We start from the raw sequence: 25,264 nt of genomic DNA, 5'->3' as shown, positions 1-25,264 counted from the left end.
AGAGAAACCCTGTCTCGAAAAACCAAAAATAAATAAATAAATAAATAAAATTACAGAAACAGCGATTGGACTCTAAATAAAAACCTAAACTTATATGAATACACAAACTTACTCATAAAAAGTCACCTACTGGTTAGTAAACTAGTGAAATGATGGCAACTCTACTATAGTATACTCGTATTTAAACCAAAACACTATATTATTTTTTACTTCTGGTTTTGTTTTTTCATGACAAGACAGCCCTTGCTGTCCTGGCACTCACTCTGTAGACCAGGCTGGCCTCAAACTCACAGACATCAGCCTGGCTCTGAACCAATACAGAAGAAAGGGATTTAGATTCTGACAACTCTTAACATTCATTGGTCTCTCCTTCCACCTTGTGGGTCCTGAGGCCTGAACTCGGGTTCTCAGGGTTGGCAGCAATTCCTCTGCCAGCTGAGCTACCTTGCAGTCCAAAATCTCAAATTTTGATGATCTTTTGCTAATGAATTTTTTTCTAAACTAGTAACTATTTGCTTAATATTTGACAGGAAAATGCAAGCCATGCCAAGAACAGCTTACCAGATTCACCAAGATCTGGTCACCAGGACGGTTACACACAGCTGGCTACTTGAGGGTTGGCCAGGCTTTCACTGTTGAGTCCCTCTAGACAAATTAAACCAGATGTCCATCAGTTTCAACTTGCTGATGAGAATCAACAATGGGAAAACGAAGCCAGGACCTTAGTGCTGAGTGCAGGCGCCTAGAGTTTCTCAAACTGCCAATTTTCCATTTTAAAAGATAAATGACAGAAGATATTGACATTACCAAAGCTTTAATTTCCCAAGAACCAATTAGATTACTTTGGTATGTGACACAATGACTCAGGACATAAATACCAGAGAACCCACAATTGTCTCAAATTGTGGAATCATGAAATAGGACAATCTGGTGACTATTAAGTGGGATATGATGAAAAATGCCATTTTTAGAAAGAGTGTGTTTTTCTCATTTGGACTTTTTCATTTCATTTTTCTATTTTCTCTGAATTAAAAACACTTCCAAAAATTGCTTATACTAATTGATCTCAGATGCTGACAGTAAAACTACCTTTAATTCCATTAAAAAAATAAACAAACAAACCATAATGCCTTTCAGTCAGCGGGGCAGTGGTGGCACATGTCTTTAATGCCAGCACTCCGGAGGCAGAGGCAGGAGAATCTCTGTGAGTTAGAGGCCAGTCTGGTGGTCTAATGAGCAAGTTCTACAGTCAAGACTACACAGAGAAACTCTGTCTCAAAAAAGTTAAGAAAAAAAAAAAGGGGGGGGGGGAAGCTTTCAGTCATTCTAAAGTATTGAAAAGCAATTAGATTATTTAGAACCAGGTCATGGAACTGAAGATCCTACCGACAATGAATTTGGCATGTTAAGGACAGAACTAGACTTGAAGCCTGGAAGCAGTCATACAAGCGTGACACTTGATGGACTGTGTCTGGTAGCACAGGTCTATAATCCTAGCTATTTATCCAGTTTATACAGGATTCCAAGTTCAAGGCCTGCTGGGCTAGAGTTGAGTTCGGGGCTAGCCTGAGCAACTTAGTGAGACCCTGTTCAAAAACAGAAAATAAAAACATACCAAGAATAACTCCTATAACAGGAGAAAACAGCCTGTGTCGATGTGGTATCATCTGACTTTGTTAAAAACTGGTCAAGCTGGACTTAGGAGTACATGCTTGAAGCCTAGCTTCTGGGAGGTGAAGACAGAAAGATCAGGAGGTCATCTCCTACAACATGGCAAATTCCAGTCATCCTGGACTACTTACAAACACCTCAAAACAAACCCGAAACCAAAGGAAGCAGGAGAGGCACAGTATAATCAAACCACAGTGATTGACATTCTATGGGATTAGAAATGAAGCTGAGTTGTAGTGCTTGCTTAGCATGTTAGCCCAGGGTTCAACCCCAGCACCACCTGTAATCCTAGCACATGGGAAGGAGAGGAAGGAGGATCTGACGTTCAAGACCTTCATCCTCCACCAGAGTGAAGTTTGAGGAAAAGAACTCTTATAATCTAGGAGAGCATTCCAAATGCATTCTGGTCAGACTTCCTGCCACAGTATCAAAACACAAAGCATAACTCCATGCAGAAGATCCTTCCATGTTCTATGTTGCTTTTTTATTCTAGTAAGTCATCAATAGTTATGACACAATTATTTATAAACACCCATTAAATCACTACCCCTCCAGGCAGAGGCAACCTCAGGAGCTAACACACACATCTTGTTTTTATTATTGTCATGTAGTTGTCGGGCGAATAAAAACAAATGGCAGGTAGGCTGAGGCACAAACTTTCCCATCTTCAGACACTGGAAATGTAGAACATTTTTGCACCAAATTGCAAAGCAGAATCAACATGAAACTGGGGAGAGGGGAAGATAGAAGGGGGCTCAAACACATTCACTATCTTAAAATTTTAGAAAAAGCGAGGAGGAATAAAAAACAACATATACACCATGAAACCAGTCTTTCTTTTTAATGGCCTCCAGTTTTGTGTCTTTTCTAAAGGCACCCAGGTGTCACTGCAGATTGTGTATCATCTCCTCTTTGGCTATGAGGTGTGTCGTTTTGTTAACCAGAGACATCAGCGAGTTCAGTTTCTGAGACCAGTCATTTAATAAATTATTTGGATCCTTGGGTCTCTGGAAGTTGATGACTCCAGCCAACCTGTCTACTTTAGCAAAGATGGTCTTGTTAACAACTAGATTTGAGAGGAAAGCCTCTGACTCCTGTGAGAGACAAATAAATTGGATTAAGATGGATAATTACAGAGAGGAACTTTGAAAAGTCTTCACCCATGAACACAGGCTAATATCACTGACAGTTCACTACCAACTGCTGACCATAATAATGGACTTACAACCCTTGATGATCATCTAATGAGTGAAGAGAATATGAGTCTCCTGTCAGGTGTGGTGACAGCTCCCAGCACTAGGGAGGCTGAAGCAAGATCAGGAGTTGGAGGACAGCCTGGGCTATATATTCAGAAAGCAGAAATGTAGTATATTTCTGCACCAATTGCAAACACAGAGGTAACAATGAAAACAGAGTGGAAAGGCCAAACTCTATCACCAACCAACATCCAGAGCCATGGCTGAGTCTATATGGGACTCTGAGGATTTAACCCAGGTTGGCACCAACAATGAACTGGCCCTCCCCCTTTTCTAGTCCTTTCCTTTACAGTGCTGGGGAATCAAACCCAAGGCTTCTTACAGACTAGGCACACACTCCACTGCTGAGTTGGATCTCTAACCCACAGTTACTTTTTTTTATTTGCTTTTCGAGACAGAGTTTTTCTATAGCTTTGGAGCTTGTCCAGGAACTCTCTCTCTGTAAAACCAGGCTGGCCTCAAACTCAGAGATCTGCCTGTCTCTGCCTCCAGAGTGTGTCACCACTGTCCAGCCCTACAGTTAACTTTTTTTTTTAAGAAATGTAACACATCTTTTTTTTTTTAGATTTATTTATATATTTCATATACAGTAGTCTGCCTACATGCCAGAAGAGGGTACCAGATTGAAATGTAGATGGTTGTGAGCCACCATGTGGTTGCTGGGAATTGAACTCAGGACCCCTGGAAGAGCAGTCAGTGCTCTTAACCTCTGAGCCATCTCTCTAGCCCCTACAGTTAACTTCTTAAAGGCATTATGGTATAGTTGTTTCCAGAAATGCTGGGTGAAAACATAAGCTCTGCTTTAGACAACTATGATGCCAGACAAATGCTGCTGCTTTGGTGTCCTCTTCTACAAGAACCAAGCAGCCAGTCAAGAGGGAACCCTTTCAACTCTGACATGTGCTGATTCTTCTTTTCAGATGAACTATTACAACAGTCATGCTGCTATGACAGAAATGGCTTCTCGGGCTGTTAATTCCTACATTTTTTTTTCTTTTTAAAAGTAGGGTCCCCTGTATGCCAGGCTGGTCTCAAACTAACTATGTAGCATTAAACTCCAGATTCTCCTGTTTCCCAGGCATGCCACCTTCTACATGTTTTGTGCTATTGACATAGGCATAAATGTGACCACAGACACCTCTAATAAGTCCTGGAGCTATTTCAGTGAATTCAGTCAAGTCTTCTTCACAAACATTATCCATGCAGTATGCTTTTGTGGCTGTTCCAACATTCTTACTATAACACTGTGGGCTAAAAATTAATCAATGTAAATTTGGTTTTTGGGGTACTATGGATTGAACCTGGACTCCCAGACCTCTGAGTGAAGGTCCAGCTAGCACAAACAATATTAATGTAACTTTAAATTTATCCTTTTGGCTATTTTTTGGTATTTGAAATAGCTGGGACACTTTAAATCACCTAAATTTAAAATTAAGGGCTAGAGAGACGGTTCAGAGATTAAGAGCACTGGCTGCTTTTCCAGGTGCCCTGAGTTACTCCCAGCAACCATATGGTGGCTCACAACCATCTATAATGAAATCTGCTGCCCACTTCTGGCGTACAGGCATATATGCAGGCAGAACACTGTATACATAATAAATAAAACAAATCTGGTTTTTGGACACAGGGTTTCTCTGTGTAGCTTTGTAGACGAGGCTGGCCTTCAACTCACAGAGATCTATCTGCCTGCCTCTGCCTCTGGATGGAGTACTGGGATTGAAGGAGGCGCCACCACCACCCAGTTCCCATGTTGTCATCTTAGAGCAGTAGTTTGCAGTCAGCTGAGCCATTTGCTGCTGCTGCTTCTTTTTTTTTTTTTCGAGACAGGGTTTCTCTGTATTGTTTGAGCCTGTCCTGCTGTCCAAGTGCTGGGATTTAAGGCATGCACCATCAACACCTGGCTGCCATTTGCTTCTGAAGATGCACTTTTGTTCGTGGCAAATCATAATCTATGTTTGCCTCAAGGGAGTGCTGGGATTAAAGATGTGTGCCACCACCGACCAGCTAAATAAATAAATATTTTTAAAAACTTAAGTTAGTAATAAAAGCCAGGGGTGATAGTGCATGTCTGCAATCCAACACTTGGGATATTGAGGCAGAAGATGGAGAGAGAACATAGGGCGTTGGAAGGCAGTGTGAGGTGAGAACTTGTGTCTCATCAAGTAAATCGACAGTAGTGAAACAACTGTTTTCTCAATCCCTGACACACAACACAAAGGGTCACATAACAGACAACCCAACCAGTGCTTACATCCACAGAGAGATCCAGAAGTTGTGCCATCCTTTTCATTGTTATCCGAGTGTAGTACTTGGCCATAATTCTGATGTTCTGTCAGGGGACACACAAAGCAGTCGTCAGTCGCTGGAAATTCAGCTGTTTACAAACTCAGGTAAATTACTGGCAACATGGAACTCAAGAGCTGTTGCTTTTCCATAGTTCCCTAATCAGAAAGAATCTGGTTCTAAATTTCAAAAGGAAAACTGAACCCTGAGGTAAAGATCAGCTTATGCAACTATTTGTGAGCTTAGTATTTTATCAATTATCATTCATTTATTGAGACAGTGTCTCATTATGTAGCCCTTGCAGGCCTGGAACTCCATGGAGACCAAGATGACCTGTATAACAGAACTCTGCCTCAAAAGAAAAACTTAAAATTTGTATTCAAGACTCTAATGGTTTAAATGCTGTTGTAACCCTAACATGTGAGAGGTGGAATCCAGAAGACCTACTACATAGTGACCTTGAAGGCCAGTCTAGGCCACATGAGACCCTATCTCAAACAAACACAACAACAAAAAACTCAAAGAAGCCGGGCGGTGGTGGCGCACGCCTTTAATCTCAGCATTCGGGAGGCAGAGGCTGGCAGATCTCTGTGAGTTCGAGGCCAGGCTGGACCGACAGCCTCCAAAACAATACAGAGAAACCCTGTCTCGTAAAAACCAAAAAAAAAAAAAAAAAAAAAAAAAAAAAAAACCAAAACCTCAAAGAAATTATATTTCCTAGTTTCTATGGGAAGTGGTAAAAGATTCTCTTATTAACACCAGTATTCTTAGCAAAACACCAGGACTCACAGCGAAAGATGTTAACTTTGAAGAGGGTACCTCCTCTGTCCATCAAAGCTGAAAGCAACATGAGCCTCCAGCAAGCCTGAGGTGCTCCATATTCTCAACTCTACTTGTCCTTTCCCCATTCAACACAATGGCCTGATCACTTATTTTTTAAAAAGGGGTCTCTTATAGCACAAAGTTACTATGTAGCTGAGAATGGGCTTGAACAGCTGATCTTCCTGAACACTGGGATTACAGGTGGGAGCCTTTAAAAGTTTGGATTCCAGTCAGGTGGTGGTGACACACCTTTATTCCCAACACTTGGAAGGCAGAGGCAGGGGTGTCTCTTGAGTTTGAGGCCATTCTGGTCTACAGAGTAAGTTCAGGACAGCCAGGGCTGTTACACAGAGAAATCCTGTCTCAAAAGAAAATGAACCAAAACAGATTATGGATTCCTATGGGATTCTTCCAGAATGAAAACTGCTGATATATAGCTAACTCTGTTGATGGGGGATGTTCTTCTGTATATACATGTTTCTCTTATTGGTTGATGAATAAAACACTGTTTGGCCAATGGAGGAAGGGAGACAGACGGAACTAGGAGGAGGAGAATTCTGGGAAAGGTAGGCCGAGGGAGACTGGAGAGCCTGGGAAGACAGGACATGCCAGGAGTTCTATGGTAAGATAAGACAATGTAGAAATACACAGATTATGGGGCCGGAGAGATGGCTCAGAAGATAAGAGCACTGACTGCTCTTCCAGAGGTCATGAGTTCAATTCCCAGCTCACAACCATCTATAATGAGATCTGGTGCCCTCTTCTGGCATGCAGGCAAACATGTAGGTAGAACACTGTATACATAATAAAGTCTTAAAAAAAAAAGAAAAAGAAATACAGTTTAGTAGTTTTGGGTTAATAATTAAGATAGAGTTAGCCAATAAGAAGCCCTAGCCATCGGCCAAAAGTTTAATAATTAATATAGCGTCTTTGTGTGTTCATTTGGGGCTGAAGCGGCACAACCTGGCAGGACAAGAAAACACCTCCGCAACAGCCTGTTGTTTCTGCCTCTTTTTGAGAAAAGGTCTCACTGAGTATCCCTGGCTAGCTTGATCTAGTTATATATCACAGACTAACTCAAATTCTCAGCAGTCTTCCTGCCTCAGCTTCTTGAGTGCTGGTATTACAGGAGTGTGCCACTACACCTGACTAGAAACAGACAAGCAGGGTAAGATAAACTCTGGTATGCTCTGCAAACAGTGACCATCTAAAACAGGCTGCTATCACTATACTGAGCATAGGGGGAAATAAGACTGAAGTAAAGAGTTAAAAACACAGGTTCTAATCCGAGCTTTGGCAGCATACGCCTTTAATCCTAGCAGAGGCAGGTAGATCTCAAGTCAGCCTGGTCTACAAAGTGATGTCCAGTATAGCCAGGACTATTACACAGAGAAACCCTGCCTCAGACGACAACAACAACAAAACAAGACAAAAAAAAAAAAAAACCAAACAAAAACAAAAACAAAAAAACAAAAGAAAGAAAGAAAAAGAAAACACCCCCCCCAAACCACCACCACCAACACAGGACCCAACATGCTCTTCTGGCCCCCAAGGGTGCTGCATGCATGTGGTGCACATATAAAATAAAAATTAAAAACAACAAAGTTTATAGCTGGGCCTGGTGGCTTGAAGTTGTACTCCTAGTACCTGGGAGGCAAAGGCACAAGATCAGTGCAAACTCAAAGCCAGCCTGGCCCACACAGTGAACCCTTGGCTCCTCAGGGCTGCATGAAACCTTGTTTCCACACCACCTTCAACAGAAAGGAGTGGTTTATGCTCAGACTCACCCACCGTTAGCTCTAATACAACCCAAACGGTAAAATGAGAGCCAGCTGACTCCTGATTCTTACATGTTCCACGACTCTGTTCTTCAAGTCTTTCCACCTTTTTTCACCTTCTTCTGTAGCACTGAAAACGTCAGTTGCCGGGGTCTCCAGGGAACCCTTCCGTAGCTCCACCCCATAGTCCTCAACAAGTGTGGTCCAGCGCATCAGCTCCATTGTGGTAAAAAGCTTCAGCAGATCCCTGTAAAGTACATGCAACTCAGTGTTTCAGATCTGCCTAACAAGGTTAGTGGGGTTAATCCCAAGCCCACGTCCAAGTAAGTGCATGTGTGGGGTGCACGTCTCTGTGTCAGAAGACAATCTGTGGGAGTCGGTTCTACTTTCGCCAGGTGCTTCTTGGAGAGAACCAAGGCTGTTAGGTCAGTTAAGAACACTGACTGTGGGGAGGGTCTAGGCCCTGCCCTGTATGAAATGACAGACTATGGACACCCCCATGGAGGGCCTCACCCTCCTTGGGGAAATGAGGGGATAATGGGGGAGCTGGGGAGAGGGCACGGGAGGAGGGGAGGGAAAGGGAGAGGGACCTGGAACTGACTTGTGAAGCATCCTTGTTTCTAATCTAAATTTAAACTGAAAAAAAAAAAAAAATACAATAAAAAAAAGCAAAAAAAACCAAAACAACAACAAAAAAAGAACACTGACTGTTCTTCCAGAGGACCTGGGTTCAATTCCCAGCACCTACATGGCAGCTTACAACTGTCTATAACACCAGGATCCAACACCCTCACATAAGACATACATGTAGGCAAAACACCAATGCTCACAAAATAAAAATAATTTAAAAAAAAAAGTCAGTCAGGTGGTGGTACATATCTTTAATCCCAGCACTCAGGAGGCAGAGGCAGGCGGATCTCTGTGAGTCTGAGGCCAGTCTGGTCTACAGAGCAAGTTTCAGGACAGCCAGTGCCACACAAAGAAACCCTGTCTTATAAACCAAAAAGCCTACCACTTAGATGGACACACTCTTGAAAACCAGGAGGTCCAGGCTATTGTGACAGAATCTTTAAAAATAGATTAGTAACCAAATGCCGCTACGCCAGGTTTGATAGAGAATTCCCACTAGCAGAGGAACTGAGCGGCAAACTCTCACCACATTAGTGCTCGTGGCAACACTAACCCCACACTATTACAATGACTTTTTTCTCTACTCCAATCTAGCAGCAGTCGTGTGCAGAGGCAGGGGTAAAATCTTGAGAGGGTTTTACGGTGACCCACACTTACTTGTATTTGGGAATCTCTTCCAGCTTCTTGTCACTACTTATCCGGTGAACCAAATCTGACTGCTCATTGTCAAAAGGAGCCAGGATAACGTACAGAACAACACTTTTCAGAGCCTAGGGAAGTGGTAAACAACAGTTCATAAGTAAATGGAAACGCAATGGGATTGAGCAACAAGGGAAGAGTGAAATAGTTCTATGTTCTAATTTAAACTCAAACAGTCTTGGCAGGGGTCAGGCATGGTGGGGCATGCTTTTTTGTTTTGATTTTTTGAGACAAGGTTTCTCTATGTAGCCTTGCAGACCAGGCTGGTCTTGAACTCAGAGAGATCTGCCTGCTTCTGCCTCCCCAACTGGGATTAAAGGCATGTGCCACCACCCCCTACTGACCCTCTCATTCTCTCTTTGGAGAGGCGGGGGTGGTTTTTCAAGACAGGGTTTCACTGTGGCTTAGGAGGCGGTCCTGGAACTTGCTCTGTAGACCAGACTAGCCTCAGACTCACAGAGACCCGCCTGCCTCTGCCTCCAGAGTGCTGTGACTAAAGGCATGCACCACCACTGCCCAGCTTCCTTTTTTTATTCTTTTCTTTTTTCAAATTTATTTGTATTTTATGTACATTGTTGTTTTTACCTGCATCTATGTCTATGTGAGGGAGTTGCCCTTGAACAGGAGTTACAGACAGTTGTTAGCTGCCATGTGGGTGCTGGGAATTGAACTGGGGTCTTCTGGGAAAGCAGCTAGTGCTCTTAACTGCTGAGCCATCTCTCTAGCTCCTCTCATCTTTCAAAGCAGTTTTTAATGGCAGCTGGCTCTGGTGGTGCTCACCTTTAGTTCCAGTAGTAGGTGGTGGATGCAGAACCATTGGAGTTAAAGGCTAGCCTTGACTACAGAGTGTGAGTCTAGTCTGGGATAATGAGACTGACTCAGAAAACAGGGAGAAATGTGCCTTAAAAACAACAATAACCCAAAGTTATTGTTTCTTGTAACCTACTGGACATGTTAAACAGATTACTTTTTTCAACACAATGAACAGAAAGCAGTGCCACTGGGCACATCAATATAGCACTTACAGTGATGAAGAACAGGCAAAAATGCAAGTCATCCTTTCCTGTTTTCTTCCCTGTGCTAAGAATCCAACCAAGGACCTTATGCCAGCCAGCAAGGGCCAGACTGAGCTGCACCCAGCCCTGAGGCTGCTCTAGCGTCAGCATCACCACATGCTTCCTTACCTGCTGCCACTTCTCACTCTCTGCCTGAATGCAGGGAGTATCGTAGATGGCTCTGTAGTGCTTACAGATGGACAGATAGGACCCCTCGTGCTGGTCCAGCTGGATCATTAAGTTGTAGTACTTCAGCTTTAATTTCTGAAAGAAGTTGACAAAGTAGGCTGGGCATATGGCTACTAGTTAAACACTCTGAATGCAAATACACTGTGTAGAGACAATGCTTACCTCTGTGTTTTCTTCCTGGAAAAATTTGGTGTTAATTTTTTTGCTAATGATCTGTGTGCGAATGTAATCCTTCACAGCTAGGCAGAGTCTCATCTGCTCCAGAATAAACTCCACTCGCTCTTTCTTCTCCATGGACCCATAGGTTTCCACCTAGCAGAGCAATTCCTCGAGTAAGTTTCAATTACTTAGTGGATATTAAAATATTTAGCCAGGTCAAATATTAACTCTTCATATTTGTACAGTGTTGGTGATTATACAAAAAGCAAGTTCTAGAGCTGGAGACATAGCTCAGCAATAAAAGTGCTTCATGTTTTTCCACAGGATCCAAGCTTGGTACCCAGAACCCATGTCAGGTGCCTCACAACTGCTTCTAACTCCAGGTCCAGGGGATTTACCCTCTTCTGGATTCCATGGGCATCTGTGTGCACATACACATACCTTTCTCTTACACCCCCCCCCCCAATAGTGTCTTCAAGACAGAGTCTCACTACATAGCTCTGGTTGTTCTGGAATTCACTGTGCAGACCAGGCTGGCCTCAAACTTAGAAATCCACTTGTCTTTGCCTCACAAATATTGGGATTCAAACCCACTTATGCTATCCCCTTATAGTCACAAAGTTTCTTTACTCATAAATCCTGGCAAACATATGATTTATTTTCAGCACAGCTATGTTTGCCAAATATAGCTTGGCAGTGGTGATGCACTCCCCTCCTTTTAAAGATTATTTATATTTTTTTATGTGTATTGGTGTTTTATTTGCATGCATGTCTGCCTGTTTGTGTGAGGGTGTCCAATCTCCTGTAGTTGAAGTTACAGACAGTTGTGAGCTGCCATGTGAGTGCTGGGAATTGAACCTGGGTCCTTTGGAAGAGAAGCAAGCACTCTTAACCACTGAACCATCTCTCCAGTCCAGGCAGTGCACACCTTTAATCCCAGCACTCAGGTAGGCAGATAGTTTGGGATATTTGATCACACTGTGAAACTCTGAGACTGTTAATAAAATTAACCTTGGGTCAGGGGCGGAGCTAGCAACTAGTTGACAACAACTAGTCAGAGAGTAAAAAGAGTCAGGTAGATGGATAGAGAACAGGAAGTAGTAAGAACTTAAGGGATTCTGTAATCTTTTTGGTCTAGGAAAGGTGGAGAGACGTGATTACTGGGTTTCTGGCAAAAAAAAAAAAAAAAAAAAAGATAGATCACCTCTTTGATCTATCAGGTTTTACCCCAATATCTGACTGCTAAGTCTTTACTGGTAGTAGACCCACTGAGATAAAAACAACAGGCAGAGATTTCTAGGCTAGCCTGGTCTACAGAGTTAGCTCTAGGACAGACAAGACTACACGCAGAAACCTGTCTCAGAAAACAAAGCAAACTAAAATGAATACCAAATATGAGTGAGTGGGTAACCCCAGCACTGGGGAGGTAGCTAGGCAGGTCTTGGTAGATGTGGACAAGCGTTGTTCCAGGGCTACACAGAGAAATCCTTTTTCGAAAAACCAATAACAACAATAATACTTTGATGGAATAAGAAGCAGAATGAACCCACAGATTCCAGTTTGGTAATGGCCTCGGGCAGTCATTTAACATGCCAGGAGATCAGTTTCCGTGGCTGGAAAATGGGGGAAACAGCAGTGCTATGTTGGAAGGTTCCTGGGATGAAGTATAAGGCAGCTTCTCAACCTTCCTAATCATGTGACCATTTTTTAAAAAATAAAGATTTACTTATTATATATAGTGTTCTGCCTCCATGACAGAAGAGGGCACCAGAGCTCACTGCAGATGGTTGTGAGCCACCATGTAGTTGCTGGGAATTGAATGGAGGACCTCTGGATGAACAGTCAGTACTCTTAACCTCTGAGCTATCTCTGCAGCCCATGATGCAACCCTTTAATACAGTGCCTCATGCTGTGATGACCCCCCAAACTAAGATTACTTTTGCTGAGACTTCATAACTGTAATTTTGCTGCTGCTATGAATCATAACATAAATATCTGATATGCAAGCTATCTGACAGGCAACCCCATGAAAGGACTGTTTAATTCCCCCAAAGGGTCACAATCCAGAGGTTGAGAACAACTGATTTAAAGGCTCTAGCATTTGTAGGGGGAAAAAGATCACAGAATGAAGACAGTGAAGGGCACTAGACACTTCCACTAAAACCATTTCTTCCCTTCCCTTAGCCCAGTTGGATAAGGAACTCAATTGGAATGTCAGAATAACCCAATAGACAGACTCTGATGTGTCCTTGAGTGTGAATTCACTAAAGTGACTTAAAATTTTTGAGCACAGCTCATGTAACATTTTCTGGCTTTTTTTCAGAATGCTTAGCCTATTATTTGTGCCTTTAAAGAGCCTGGTGAACAGCATCAAACCCAGGGTTCAGTGCACCAGGGAAACACACTGAGCTCTTAAAGACTCCCAGATCTGGCAATTTCCCTTTGCCAAACCATTCTGGTCTAGAAATTTACCAGTGACCTCTCATTCACTAATAAAGCCAATAATTTTAATAGCAGATCCCCTAAGGCAAAGGAAGTAATACATTTACTTATTTAAATTCTAGACAGAACTCAAATGTATTCTACAAAAATAAGGCCAATCTGTTGATGCTTACTTTTCTTCAAACTGCGTTTAGCAGGTTAGCTTGCAAAATTGGTTTCCAGGGGCCTAAAGAACACACTGTGCTGTGTGCTTGTTTATTCCTGGTCACTTAGCAAAAGAAGCAATGAGGAACAAAATAAGCCACCTCCACAAGAAAATTCCGCCAACTCAGCACAGCGTTCACAAGCTCCCGAGAGCACACTACCTGTAACTCTTGAAGGATGGAGGCAGCCTCTTTCACATCACCATTTTGTTCTTTTATAGTTGCCAAGGTTTTAGTCAGCCGAGCGCGTTCAATTTCAACATAAATCTACAAATGGAAATTGACGATGATTATCAAACTCGTACATGTTAACATTTAAAAGGCAGAAACTGCACTATTAGGACCAACAGCTTCATCCCACTGCGCGCGCGCGCACACACACACACTTCAAGACTCTCTCATATCACACATACAGTCACGATGCAGCAAATAATCTTCATAAAACTTTCTCCAAGTTTGGAGAGATGGTTCATTGGTTCAGAATCTAATGTTGCACCCAAGGAGTGCGGTTTGGAGTCTAGCACCCACATCAGGTGGCTCACAAAAGCCTTTAACCTCAGCTCCAAGGGATCTGATACTCATTTCTGGCCCTTGTGGACACCATCCCCCAATACACATAAGTAAATCAAAATAACTTTTAAAACATTATCTCTATTTTTTTCAATTTTGCTCTGGGAAACTAAATATAAAATTACTGTGTTTAACAAGTAACAGGATCACAAGCTATATTAATGGCACAGAAAACAGAAGAAGGCTTTAAAAGATTTGCAAGAACCAGGCAGTGGTGGTGCACACCTTTAATTAAAGCATTCGGGAGGCAGAGGCATGTGATCTCTGTGAGTTTGAAGTCAGCCTGGTCTATTACAGAATGAGTTCTAGGGGGCTGGAGAGATGGCTTAGTGGTTACGAGCATTGACTGCTCATCCAGAGGTCCTGAGTTCAATTGCCAGCAACCACATGGTGGCTCACAACCATCCGTAATGAGATCTGGTGCCCTCTTCTGTTATGCAAGGGTACATGCAGGCAGAACACTATATACATAATAGGAAAAAGAGTTCTAGGACAGCCAGGGCTGTACAGGAAAACCTTGTATTGAAAGCTCAACAAGGCTCTAAACCAGATTCATCCTGTTTTAGATATTGTGGAGTGAACTCAAGTTCTCATCTATACTAAGTTTGTACACAGCCACTAAAACATAATCTTCTAAGACAAATGTACCATTAAATACAAAACTATTTAAGAACTACCTGAGGCCAGGTAAGGAGCATTACTTGTAATCCCCAACACTCAGGTAACTGAGGCAGGACCTGCAATCAGAAGCTAGCCTGGGCTACAAAGTATACTATTTCTACCTCCATTCATTCTAATCTTGATCTTGCTAATAATTAGCACCACTAGCCATTTATCTATCTATTTGGGCAGGGCCTCACTGTGTAAACCAGACTGTCCTAGAATGTCTATAGAGATTTGCCTGCCTCTGACTACCAAGTGCTGGGAATAAAGTGTGTGTACCGTCATGCCTGGCTAGGTAGTAGCTTTTGTAGCTATAAACCAAAAATAAGTATAACCTAAAGAGCCCAAGAAATAAACCCCTTCCACACCAGAACCTCCAGTAATATCAACTACTCAGATACATAGGTACCCACACCCACACCCTGCCTGGTTTCTCTATGTAACAGTCCTGGCTGTCCTGGAACTCTCTTGTAGACCAGGATGGCCTCGAATTCACTGAGATTTACCTACCTCTGCCTTCCAAGTGCTAGATTATTCTTTTTTTTTTTTTTTTTTTTTTTTTTTTTTAGTTTTTCAAGACAGGGTTTTTCTGTTCTGCTTTGGAGGTTGTTCTGAAACTCTCTCTGCAGACCAGGCTAGCCTCATTAAAGGTGTGAGCCACCAACGGCTGGCTAGATATCTTTTTTTTTTAAATAATATTTATCTATTAGTGCATCATGCTAATGCAGTGAAGCACACATGGAAGTTTTCACAGAACCTGTGAATCCCAGGGATCAAAGTCAGACTATCTAACCAGGCAGCAAGCACCTTATCCCCTCAGACATCCGTCCTTCCCATTCTGGTCCTTCTGTCTGTCAGTCAGTCCGTCCGTCCGTCCGTCCATCTATCTAGTAATTTTCCCCATATCTACGATGTCTTAGGCCATATAAATTTAGATTTTCATTCATTTTAAAAAGTCATATAACCCAGGTACTTGAGAGGCCAAGGCAAAAGAATGGTAAATTCCAGTGTAGGCTATACAGTGAAACCTTTTCTCAATCCCCATCTCTTTCTTTCTTTCTAATACTTTATTTATTGTGTATACAGTCGTCTGCCTGCATGCCAGAAGAGGGCACCAGATCTCATTCAAGGTGGTTGTGAGCCAACATGTGGTTGCCGGGAATTGAACTCAGGACCTCTGGGAAGAACAGTCAGTGCTCTTAATCTCTGAGCCATCTCTCCAGCCCTCCCCATCTCTTTCTATCTCTGTCAAACATACACATCTCAAAAAGCTACAGAAATTTTCGGAGAAGACACTTAATTCTCAGATGGGTGGTGGTATTGGTGGTGGTGGTGCACACCTTTAGTTCCAGCTCTTGGAAGGCAAAGGCAGACAGATCTCTGAATTCAAGGATAGCCTGGTCTACAGAGAGTTCCAGGACAGCCAGGGCTACACAAAGAAACTCTTTGTCTAAAAAAAAACCTGAAAACCAAAGCAAGCAAGCAATCAAACAAACAAAACACAACACCCAAAAACAAACAAACCCACTAACTGGCTGGGCATGGTGGCATAGGCATACCTTTTTAATCCCAGCACACCAAGAGGCAGAGGCAGGCAGATCTCTTCTGAGTTCAAGACCAGAGAAGGCTTCCTAATAAGATTCTGTCTCAAACAAAACCTACCAATCCCTAGAAATTATGTAAAAAATATCACCACATAAATGTTAAGTCACTTTGGGAAGTTACTAAAAATGGGTATAGAAGAATAACAATGCTTGAACTGAAGTGACATTTAGTTTATTCCTTTAAAAACATAAAATATAGCCAGGCATGGTGACACACACCTTTGATCCTAGAACTTGGAAAGCAGAGGTAGGAAGATATCTAGGATTTTGAGGCCAGCTTAGTCTACACATTGAGTCTGAGGTCAGCCAGGGCTACACAGAGAGATCTGGTCATAAAACAAAGTGAAACCAGCACAATCACCACACATATATACTTACACGCAATAACCCTCATCGGCTGCAGGGAGAAGTCACACCGGCACAAAACTTACCTTTCCTTCCGTAACCATCCGTAGAGTATCAATCAATCGAAGCTTGACTGGGAGGTCTGTGATCTCCTCCACGTAGGTACAGCACTGCTGAACCATTTTTGCAACAGCCTAATAAAATATAAAAAATCACTCATAACTGAAATTCATTCTTCAAACAGAAAAATTAATTGTTTTGAGAAAGAGTCTCTCTATGGAGTTCTGGCTGGTCTGGCACTTTCTATGTATATCAGGCTAGCTTTGAACTTCCAGAGAGCCACGGGCCTCTGCATCCCCCCTAAAGCTGAGATTAAAGGCGTGTAACACCATACCCATCTTGGAGGAAAAAAAATTCCATAGATAGATCCCAGGAGAATTTCAAACTACTTCTAGAATATAATTAGAAAATTTGTAGGTTAAACAAATTTTCAGTGACTTCAGAGACTAATTCCGAAAAGTTCTTATTAATGCAAATATACTGTTGAGGAAATTTTTATTTACATTTATTACTTATTACGCATGCGAGCTTCTGCGCCATGGCCCACATTGAGGACAGAGGCAAGAGTCAGCTCCTCCTTCCACCACGTGGTCTTGGGGTCAGCTTGGCAGCAGGAGCCTTTACCTTCCCAGCCACTTCTCTAGCCCCAGTCTGTTGGGTTTTAAAACAATCAGGAACTCACTTGTTTTAACTGACTCCGCCGTTTTGACAAAAGCATAATATTTTCATTAAGTAAGTCCCATTCTTTAGCCTCATAACACATCTTCACTACTGCAACCAAGATGCGGGACGTGGACACCATGTCAGAGGCCTACAAGCAAGAAAAGACATCCCAGGTAAGTAGGGCAGCATCAAATCAGTCACTGGTAACTGTGGTCTGCATTACTATCTACTCACAGTTCGGGTCTGCTTTTCCAGAGATAGAAGGGTTTCAATGACTTCTTGAAGCCGACCTTCCTGAAACAAGAAAAAGCAATGAGTAGCAGAAGCACCACCAATACAGACCCAGCACCTGACCCAAGCTTTTGGGAAAGTTAAACCAATGTCCATTCTAAAGGAAAAATGTCATCCATTATGCTTGTTTTGTTTCTCTCCACTTGTGAAAGGCTTGCTTCCCCAGGGAAGTCTTTAAGTTAGGGATTGCCTACTCAGAATCCACAAGCTGCTTTCCATCCTGCTTCTGTATATGTGAGCGTACATTTATCTAGGTAAGTGTTCTACCACTGAGCTACATTCCCAGCAAAGTACAAGTTATCCTTTTGTTCTCTCTCTTCTCCCCTCCCCCCATTCATTCATGATTTTCCAAGACAAGTTTCTTTGTGTAGCCTTGGCTGTCCTGGAACTCAGAGATCTGCCTGCCTCTGCCTCCTAGGTGTGGTATTAAAATAGGTGTGCATTACCATTGCCCTGCTATTTAATTTTATTTAATCTATTATCTATCTATCTATCTATCTATCTATCTACCTACCTACCTACCTACCTACCTACCTACCTACCTACCTACCTACCGGGGGCAAGGTCTCATGTAGAGCAGACTGGGCTTCAAACTCATTACAGTCAAGGATGACCTTGAATTTTCACTCCCTTGCTTCCACAATTACATATACATATAACCACATCTGGTTTGTAGGGTACTAGAGGCAGAAACAAGTGATCCAGAATGTGAGGTAAGCACTCTATCAATTGAGCTACAACCCCAGACCAACAAGCTTTTTTTTCTCTTTTTTTTTTTAAAAAGATATAAAGAAGCCCAAGAAAGTACTGGACAGTTGTGGAGCACGCCTATAACCCCAGCACTCGGGAGGTAGAGTCCAGTCTGGTCTACAGAGCTAGTTCCATGACAGAGAGGGCTGTTACAAAGAGAAACCCTGTCTCAAAAAGCCAAAAAGAAGCCCAAGAAAAACTGAACTTGTAACTACAATGTTTCATCTGAGGAAAACACTAAGTCTTTGTTTTGCATTGTAATTTATCAACTCAGAGTGGTTATACCTGTTTATCTTGTTCTGTACAGAACTCTTAACTGGTAGGACTCTGAAGAGTCTAAACAGAAGAGTAAATGTTTTGAAGAAAACACCCACTAGCTAGCCTGAAAGTCATGCTGTTAAGGAGAGGCTGATCTAGACCAAGTATATCCTGCTGAGAGATGAGAGGAGGGAAAGGGAGCAAGACAGACAAAGAGGCAGAGTAGAGAGGGAGGCAGAGTAGAAGGACTGCAAGTCTGAGGCTAGCCTGGGCATTTAGCAAGACCATGCCTCAGTGTGAAGAAGGGTCAGCCAGGGGTGTGGCTTAGTGGCAGAATACTTCTCTGACTTGCACAAGGTCCTGGGTATATGTCCTTAGTACCCCACCCACTGATTTATAGTGATAGCCATAGACAATTCATAAATGGTGCCCCCCCATTTAACAGCTTTTATGACCTATGAATTTAGGTGATAAATGTTTGGATTTTGCCATATTTTCCAAGATAACCTGCAAAACATGTAATATGTATGTATTTTGCTTGGAGTGGGGGTTGGGGTGGGCTAGGAGTTGACCACAGGGCTTTGAATATGTTGAGCACACATTTTACTTTTGGACTACAGCCGGGCGGTGGTGGCACAGGCCTTTAATCCCAGCACTTGGGAGGCAGAGGCAGGCGGATCTCTGTGAGTTCGAGGCCAGCCTGGTCTACAAGAACTAGTTCCAGGCCAGCCTCCAAAGCCACAGAGAAACCCTGTCTTGAAAAACCAAAAAAAAAAAAAAAAAAAAAAAAAAAACACTTTTGGACTACAATCCCAGTCAAACTACACAGCACAAATTATGGACTATTCATACTTAATAAAATCTGGAATATGAATATAACATGTTTTATTTAATATGGGAGAAAACAATAGATAAAATCTGGAAGGCTATTAAGTCACAAAAGACAAGAATCAGTGCTAGGAAGTCACTGAAATGGAGGTTTAAGGGACTTGATCAGCCACAGAGGTGGCAGAAAAAGTCCCCAGGCTCTGCCCATCCTGGTCCCCACCCTCCACCACAGCATACAGCTTCCCTTGTGTTCTGAAGACTGCTTTGCTCAAAGTTCTCTCTATAGGAAAATGGTAGTACATGAAAACAGACGTGGAAAAGAAAGGTTAAAATGACAAACACCCTTTATTCACTGTGATAGCTGTCACTGTGGTCAGGTGGAATGTAGAGGGATATATGGCACTCTTGGAAGCAGGACGCCAAGGAACAGCACCCTCCATGGGAGGGAGCCACACTGCTGTGGACCATGCACTGCAGGACCAACCGCATAAAAAGGTCATCTTCTCAGAAAGGAGGTCTTGGCTAGTGCTCCCTGAAATCACCTGTCACTCAGCGCCTCATTAAATACTGACCGTACCAGCTCTGCTTTGCAATAGCTCTGAACTGTTTACTGTCTTTGTAACCTCACTGAAATTTAAACTCTGAAATTGTCGTTTATCATGAAAGCTTCATTAGCCAAAGGTGTACAACTGCTTCTATAGATACCTGCTCTCTGAGACAGTCTTGCTCTGTAGACCAGGTTGTCCTCAAACCTGCAATGATTCTCCTGCTCTGGCTTCCTTACGCCAAGCTTACAGGTGAGAGCCATCATACTTAGTACCTTGGTTGCAACTCTTACTAAAGAAAGCATTTAATCATGGTTTAAAGAGTTAGCTCATTATCATCATGGTGAGGAGTATGGCGGCATGCAAGCAGGTGTTGGAGCAGTAGCTAAGAGATACCTGATCCACAGGTAGAAAGCTCACCCTGGTAACACACTTTCTCTAACAAGGTCACATCTCCTAACCCTTCTAATTATTTCAAATAGTTCCACTCCGTGGTAACTAAACATTCCAATATATGAGCCTATTGGAGCCACATTCAGCTTGAAGATAACTTTTCAGACCTTATATAATAGTGGTTAGTGTACATTTCCCACCTACCAAGTAGTTTCTGAGTTTCCCTAGACCTGGACCCTTGTTTAGTTGCAGCTCCCGTATACCTACTGTACATGACACACATTTAAACTGTTCAGAAGCTCTTAATGGCTTACAATTGTTGACTGTCACAATAAGGAGGATGTAAGATAGTACAGCCACCCAACACCAAAGAGCGTCAGAAGATGTAACTTCTGTGACCCATTTTCCTTACTTAGAAGATCCTCGTAGATGAGGTAATGTTCAAAGTCAGTAAGTGCCCGGCACTGCAGGTTCTGTAAGTCTGCCTCCATTAACCTGAGAGATCCAATCTGTAAGTTTGCTAAACAACCTAACCAAGGAACCAATACAAAGTTACGACAAATAGCTGAATCTTAAATCCTTATAGGATCTACTTCTCAAAGGGCTCTTTTGTTTAGACTGTTAACAACCATTAAGATGTTCTATACCTCATGTACTTTTTATTGCTAATATTCACAAAAACAAAACAAAAAAAACCCCAAAACCAAACCAAACAAAAAAACAGTATGGAAGGGTAAGAGAAACAAAGACCATAGACTATGATGTAAGACTGTAAACCGCCTCTGAATAACCATAAGTCCAGCACCCACCGACCAGAAAGTACTCTGCACTATCAACTGCAGAATCCTTAATATCTGCAGCTCAGAGGCCCCTTCAGACTGAGTTAACACATCCTGCCTCTGGACCCCCATGTGCCATTACACAAGCATCAGACAAAATGGGTAAGTCTAGGCTGTGGAGCCAGACTGCTGGCTTTACATTTTAGTGTTAGCACTGTATAACCCTGGGGAAAACAAAGCACCCCACGACCCTGACCCTCACCTTCTTTCTTAGGGTTCATGTAAGAGTAGACCAATGGCTATAAAGACAAGCCCACAACATACTGTGTGCATCTTGATCGTCAGCGCTGGCATGTTTACAGCACTGACACAGCCGCATCACAACACCAGCTGCTGTTTGCTGGTGTGTTAGGCTGGAGACGCAGAATTGTTCTAGGTCATGCCTGCAGGAGATCCCAAGCGGAACCAAGACTGGCAATTTTACTGCTCTAGACTTCAGTCTGCCTTTTTGTTTTGTTTTGTGTTTTTTGACACAGGTTTTCTCTGTGTAGCCTTGGCTGTTCTGTCCTGGAACTCACTCAGTAGAGCAGGCTGGCCTGAACTCATAGACATCCACCTGCCTCTGCCACAGGCCTGCGTCACGGCCTGGCCAGTCTGCCCTTTAAGGCTTCTGCTAAATGTGGTTTTTCATCAGATGCTTACTATTATTTATGGGCTGTATGTATGCATCACAGGTGCGTGGGTGCCTCTGGAAGGGAGCGTGGAATCCCCTGGGCTGGAGTGAGCCACCTGACAGGGCTGCTGGAAACTGACTTCAGACCTGAAAGAGCAGCTAATACTCCTAACTGTGGAACCATATCTTCAGCCCACACCCGACAGTCTCATCAAGTTTTTGCACCCAGTTTCAACCTTCACATTTCTTTTACATTTGAAATAAACAACGTTTGACGGAAGCCGGGCGTTGGTGGCACACGCCTTTAATCCCAGCACTCGGGAGGCAGAGGCAGGCGGATCACTGTGAGTTCGAGACCAGCCTGGTCTACCGAGCGAGTTCCAGGACAGCCTCCAAAGCCACAGGGAAACCCTGTCTCGAAAAACCAAAAAAAAAAAAAAAAAAAAAAAAAAAAAAACGTTTGACGGAAATTAAGTGCAGAACTGATGACCCTTTAAAAAGGAAATGAGATACATCAAAAACTGATCACTATTTTTGTTGCCAGGCAACCAGAGCTCGATCAGCTATGATAAACCAAATAAGAAGAACAAAACTTTCTTCAAAGTTATTGAGCTCAAAGTAAAAATTAAACATATGCACTGGGTGGTGGTGGTGTATGACTTTAATCCCAGCACTCGGGAGGCAGAGGCAGGCAGATCTCTGTGAGTTCAAGGCCGGCCTGGTCTACCAAGTGAGTTCGGGGCACGATCCAAAACAATACAGAGAAACTCTGTCTCGAAAAACAAAGAACAAAAGCCAAACACAAACACAATCCCCCAGAATTCCAATGTTGTCTATTTTAACTAGTTTAACAGGCCCAGAGAGTGCTTGTTTTGACCACATCCATGACTCTTTGACCACTCAGGAAGGCACCTGTCCTGGCCCTTCCTTGAGTTTGTACCTATGCTGCTCAGAACAGGGCTGGCCTTTACTTGGGCAATACTGACTACTGACTATTGAGCCTTCCAAGTACTGAGATTACATGCGTGCGTTACCACTGCTGGTGCAGTTACACTTTTTAAAGCGAATGATGGCTCTCTGCTATGACCATCACTGTTCTTCAAAAGGGACACTCAGGAGATGACTTCGGCCTGCAGGTTTCCTAAATTCTTTAGCTTATCCACTCAAATACTATTTTAAGACAGATTAGCATCCAGTTCCTAAGTACTAAAATATTTCACATAAAAACCCATATTCCTGGATTTCTGGTTCCTGGAAAAGTGGTTCAGCAGTTAAGAGCAGTGGCTGCTATTCCAGAAGACCTGGGTTTGAGTCCCAGCACACATAAAGGGTTTCACAACAGGTGTACAAACATACACACAGGCAAAACACTTATACACAGAGAATAAAATTTAAAAGTTCTTATTCCTGGTTTTCCACCGAAAACAGTGTTGTCAATCGGCTTTGCGAATATACTGCATTCTGTACTTATGTATTGAGCTCTTTACGACCAAACAACCCTAGCATCCCTCGTGACTTTCAACACTGAACTGTAGAAGAAATTTAAGGTGTAATCCTTAGCAATAACCAACAATATCTAATGATCAAATCTAGTTTTGAATCTCTGAATCTGGCTATTACTAATCATAACCTTGGGCAAAATACTTTCAGTCCTGGCTCCTTTATGTACAAAATTATCTAAAAAGGTGCCTGACCCATAGTATAGAGTGGGGAAATGTTTGGGTCAAGGTTAAGTTCTTATTCCACGAGAGAGAGGTTTGATGGTGTAGCTCGGTGACAGAGCATTTGCCTAGCGTGTGCATGAGCCCAGAGTTCAATGCCTAGCATCACAAAACACGTTCATTATCTGTACTTTCAATACCGGCTTGTATTTCCTATTGTCCCCTCTAGAGATGACTCTTCTCTAGCTCCATTTTTTAAAATCCTACTCAAACCCAATACAAATGCCAGCTTCTCTCCCGAAAGAACTAACAGCTTCCTCCTGCGTTCCAGTAACACTCTCTTCGACGGCTCACCACCAAGCTTGGGGGTCTGGGTCCATTACATTTTGTACTGTCACTTTCCTGGCTCTCCTGGCCAAAGACCAGGCACGCTGCCATGATTTACAAACAATTTAAGGACGTAAATTGATTGGGCCACAGTAATATTACAACCAAACTCTCTGATGCAGCCTGAACCTAAGAACCGACGAAATCAAACGTTAAGAGTCCCAGGGAACGGCAGGCACTAAAAACAAAACTGGGCGTCAAGTTCGATAGCAAAGAGGTGACCATCTATCTCGGGCTTGGGGAACTTCGCTTTCGGGGGCTCCCGAGCGAACATACCCGGGGTCTCCCAATCAAACACGCCCAACCAGGGCTAGGAAGGCCCCAGGGGTGCGCGCTCCAGCCCGCAGGCCCCCTGAGGCCTAGGCAAGCTCCACGCCGTGACTCAGCCACTGGCGCCCGCCAACAGCCGGCCGGCCTCCCCTCACCTTGGCCAGCTTCTCGCACTCAGGCAGGCGCTGGTCCACCGTGGCGCTGTAGTCCACCTCCATCTTCACAATGCGCCCATCGGCCCGCTCCGAGCCGCCGTCCGCCATGGTCACTGCCTAAGCGTCCCCTGCTGCACCCCAGCTTCGGCCACCACTCCTCACTCACACCGGAAGCCGCCCGCACTTCCACTCAGGCAGCGCGTCGGGAGCCCGCGGGAAGGTCCCCCGTGAGGTCCTCTGCGCTGGTCGCCAGCTAGGCAGTGCTGCGGACAGCCCTGGAGGCGGGGCTACGGCACGAGGGCAGGCCCAGGAGTGGGCGGCGCTGTTCTGGGGGCGTGGCTAGTGGCTCCAGTCTCCTGGCCGGGAGCTGTGTGCTGCTAGGTGGCTGTCTGCCTACTGGCTGAGGGGAGTGTCTGTGACACAGCAGGGCATCTCATATATTCTCACGTCCTCTGCTTCGAAATATGATTTACCAGAAACGTCGGTGAGCCGTTTGACTTTTCTTGGCTTTCGGTGTTCTCGTCTATTAAGTGAGGATGCTAAAACTGACTCTGAAGACAAAAATTCCAAGGTTTTCTCTGATTGAGAATCTTACATAGATCTGTGGGATTTCTAATTGCTGGCTCCTAAGAGAAAAGCAGTGTTGTTTCGTTTTCATTCAGTCCACCGTGCCAATAACAAGAATCCCTAGGGCAACCCAGATCACATTTCTAAGAAAATTATAGTTTATAATTATTATTATTATTAGTTTTTTCATAACAAGGTTTCTCTGTGTATTCCTGGCTGTCCAGAAACTCACTCAGTAGACCAGGCTGGACTCCCACTCAGAGATCCACTTGCCTCTGCCTCCCAGATCCTGCAATTAAAGGCCTGTGTCACCACCATCCAGCTTTATTGCCATTATCTTTACATTTAGTTAGTTATATGTCTATGTACACGTGTGTGGAAGATAGAGGAACGTTTATAGGAATTAGTCTTGCCTTCCACCATGTGTGGCCTGGAGATTGAACTCAGGTCTTAAGTTTGGGCAGCAGGAGGTTTTACTAGCTGAATAATCACTCTGGCCTGAAAACTGCAAGTTTTATCATCTACAACCTTTGAATCCCTATGAAATAGCATAGGATCCTTGGAGAAAAAAAAAACACAGAACTTTCAGATCAGGCAATGGTGGCATATACTCAG

At 43.3% G+C, this 25,264-nt stretch overlaps 1 protein-coding gene across 1 annotated transcript; it reads right to left on the bottom strand.

The window, feature by feature from the left end:
• Nucleotides 1-2,246: 2,246 nt before the first annotated feature.
• On the bottom strand, nt 2,247-24,288 carry Psmd12 (proteasome 26S subunit, non-ATPase 12). Its single transcript, XM_040749982.1, has 11 exons — nt 24,083-24,288; nt 17,327-17,386; nt 17,112-17,240; nt 16,456-16,563; nt 13,350-13,454; nt 10,546-10,695; nt 10,324-10,458; nt 9,098-9,210; nt 7,883-8,057; nt 5,179-5,256; nt 2,247-2,765 (listed from the first exon to the last, which is right to left on the bottom strand). The coding sequence occupies exons 1-11, from the start codon at nt 24,188-24,190 to the stop codon at nt 2,556-2,558; spliced, it is 1,371 nt and encodes a 456-aa protein (XP_040605916.1). The 5' UTR covers nt 24,191-24,288; the 3' UTR covers nt 2,247-2,555.
• Nucleotides 24,289-25,264: the final 976 nt, after the last annotated feature.

The sequence above is a fragment of the Mesocricetus auratus genome, unplaced genomic scaffold, assembly GCF_017639785.1.
Source record: "Mesocricetus auratus isolate SY011 unplaced genomic scaffold, BCM_Maur_2.0 Super-Scaffold_100007, whole genome shotgun sequence".
Lineage (NCBI taxonomy): Eukaryota > Metazoa > Chordata > Mammalia > Rodentia > Cricetidae > Mesocricetus > Mesocricetus auratus.
Note: the sequence above shows the minus strand (reverse complement) of the source record. Positions and strands in the feature narration are given on the sequence as shown.

Coding starts and splice junctions, on each gene's coding strand:
- Psmd12 (XM_040749982.1), bottom strand. CDS start 24,190: ATGGCGGACGGCGGCTCGGAGCGGGCCGATGGGCGCATTGTGAAGATG. Junction 13,455..16,455: donor GGATGGTTACGGAAGGAAAG/GTAAGTTTTGTG, acceptor TTCCATTTGTAG/ATTTATGTTGAAATTGAACG. Junction 5,257..7,882: donor AGAACAGAGTCGTGGAACAT/GTAAGAATCAGG, acceptor GTCCCCTGACAG/AACATCAGAATTATGGCCAA.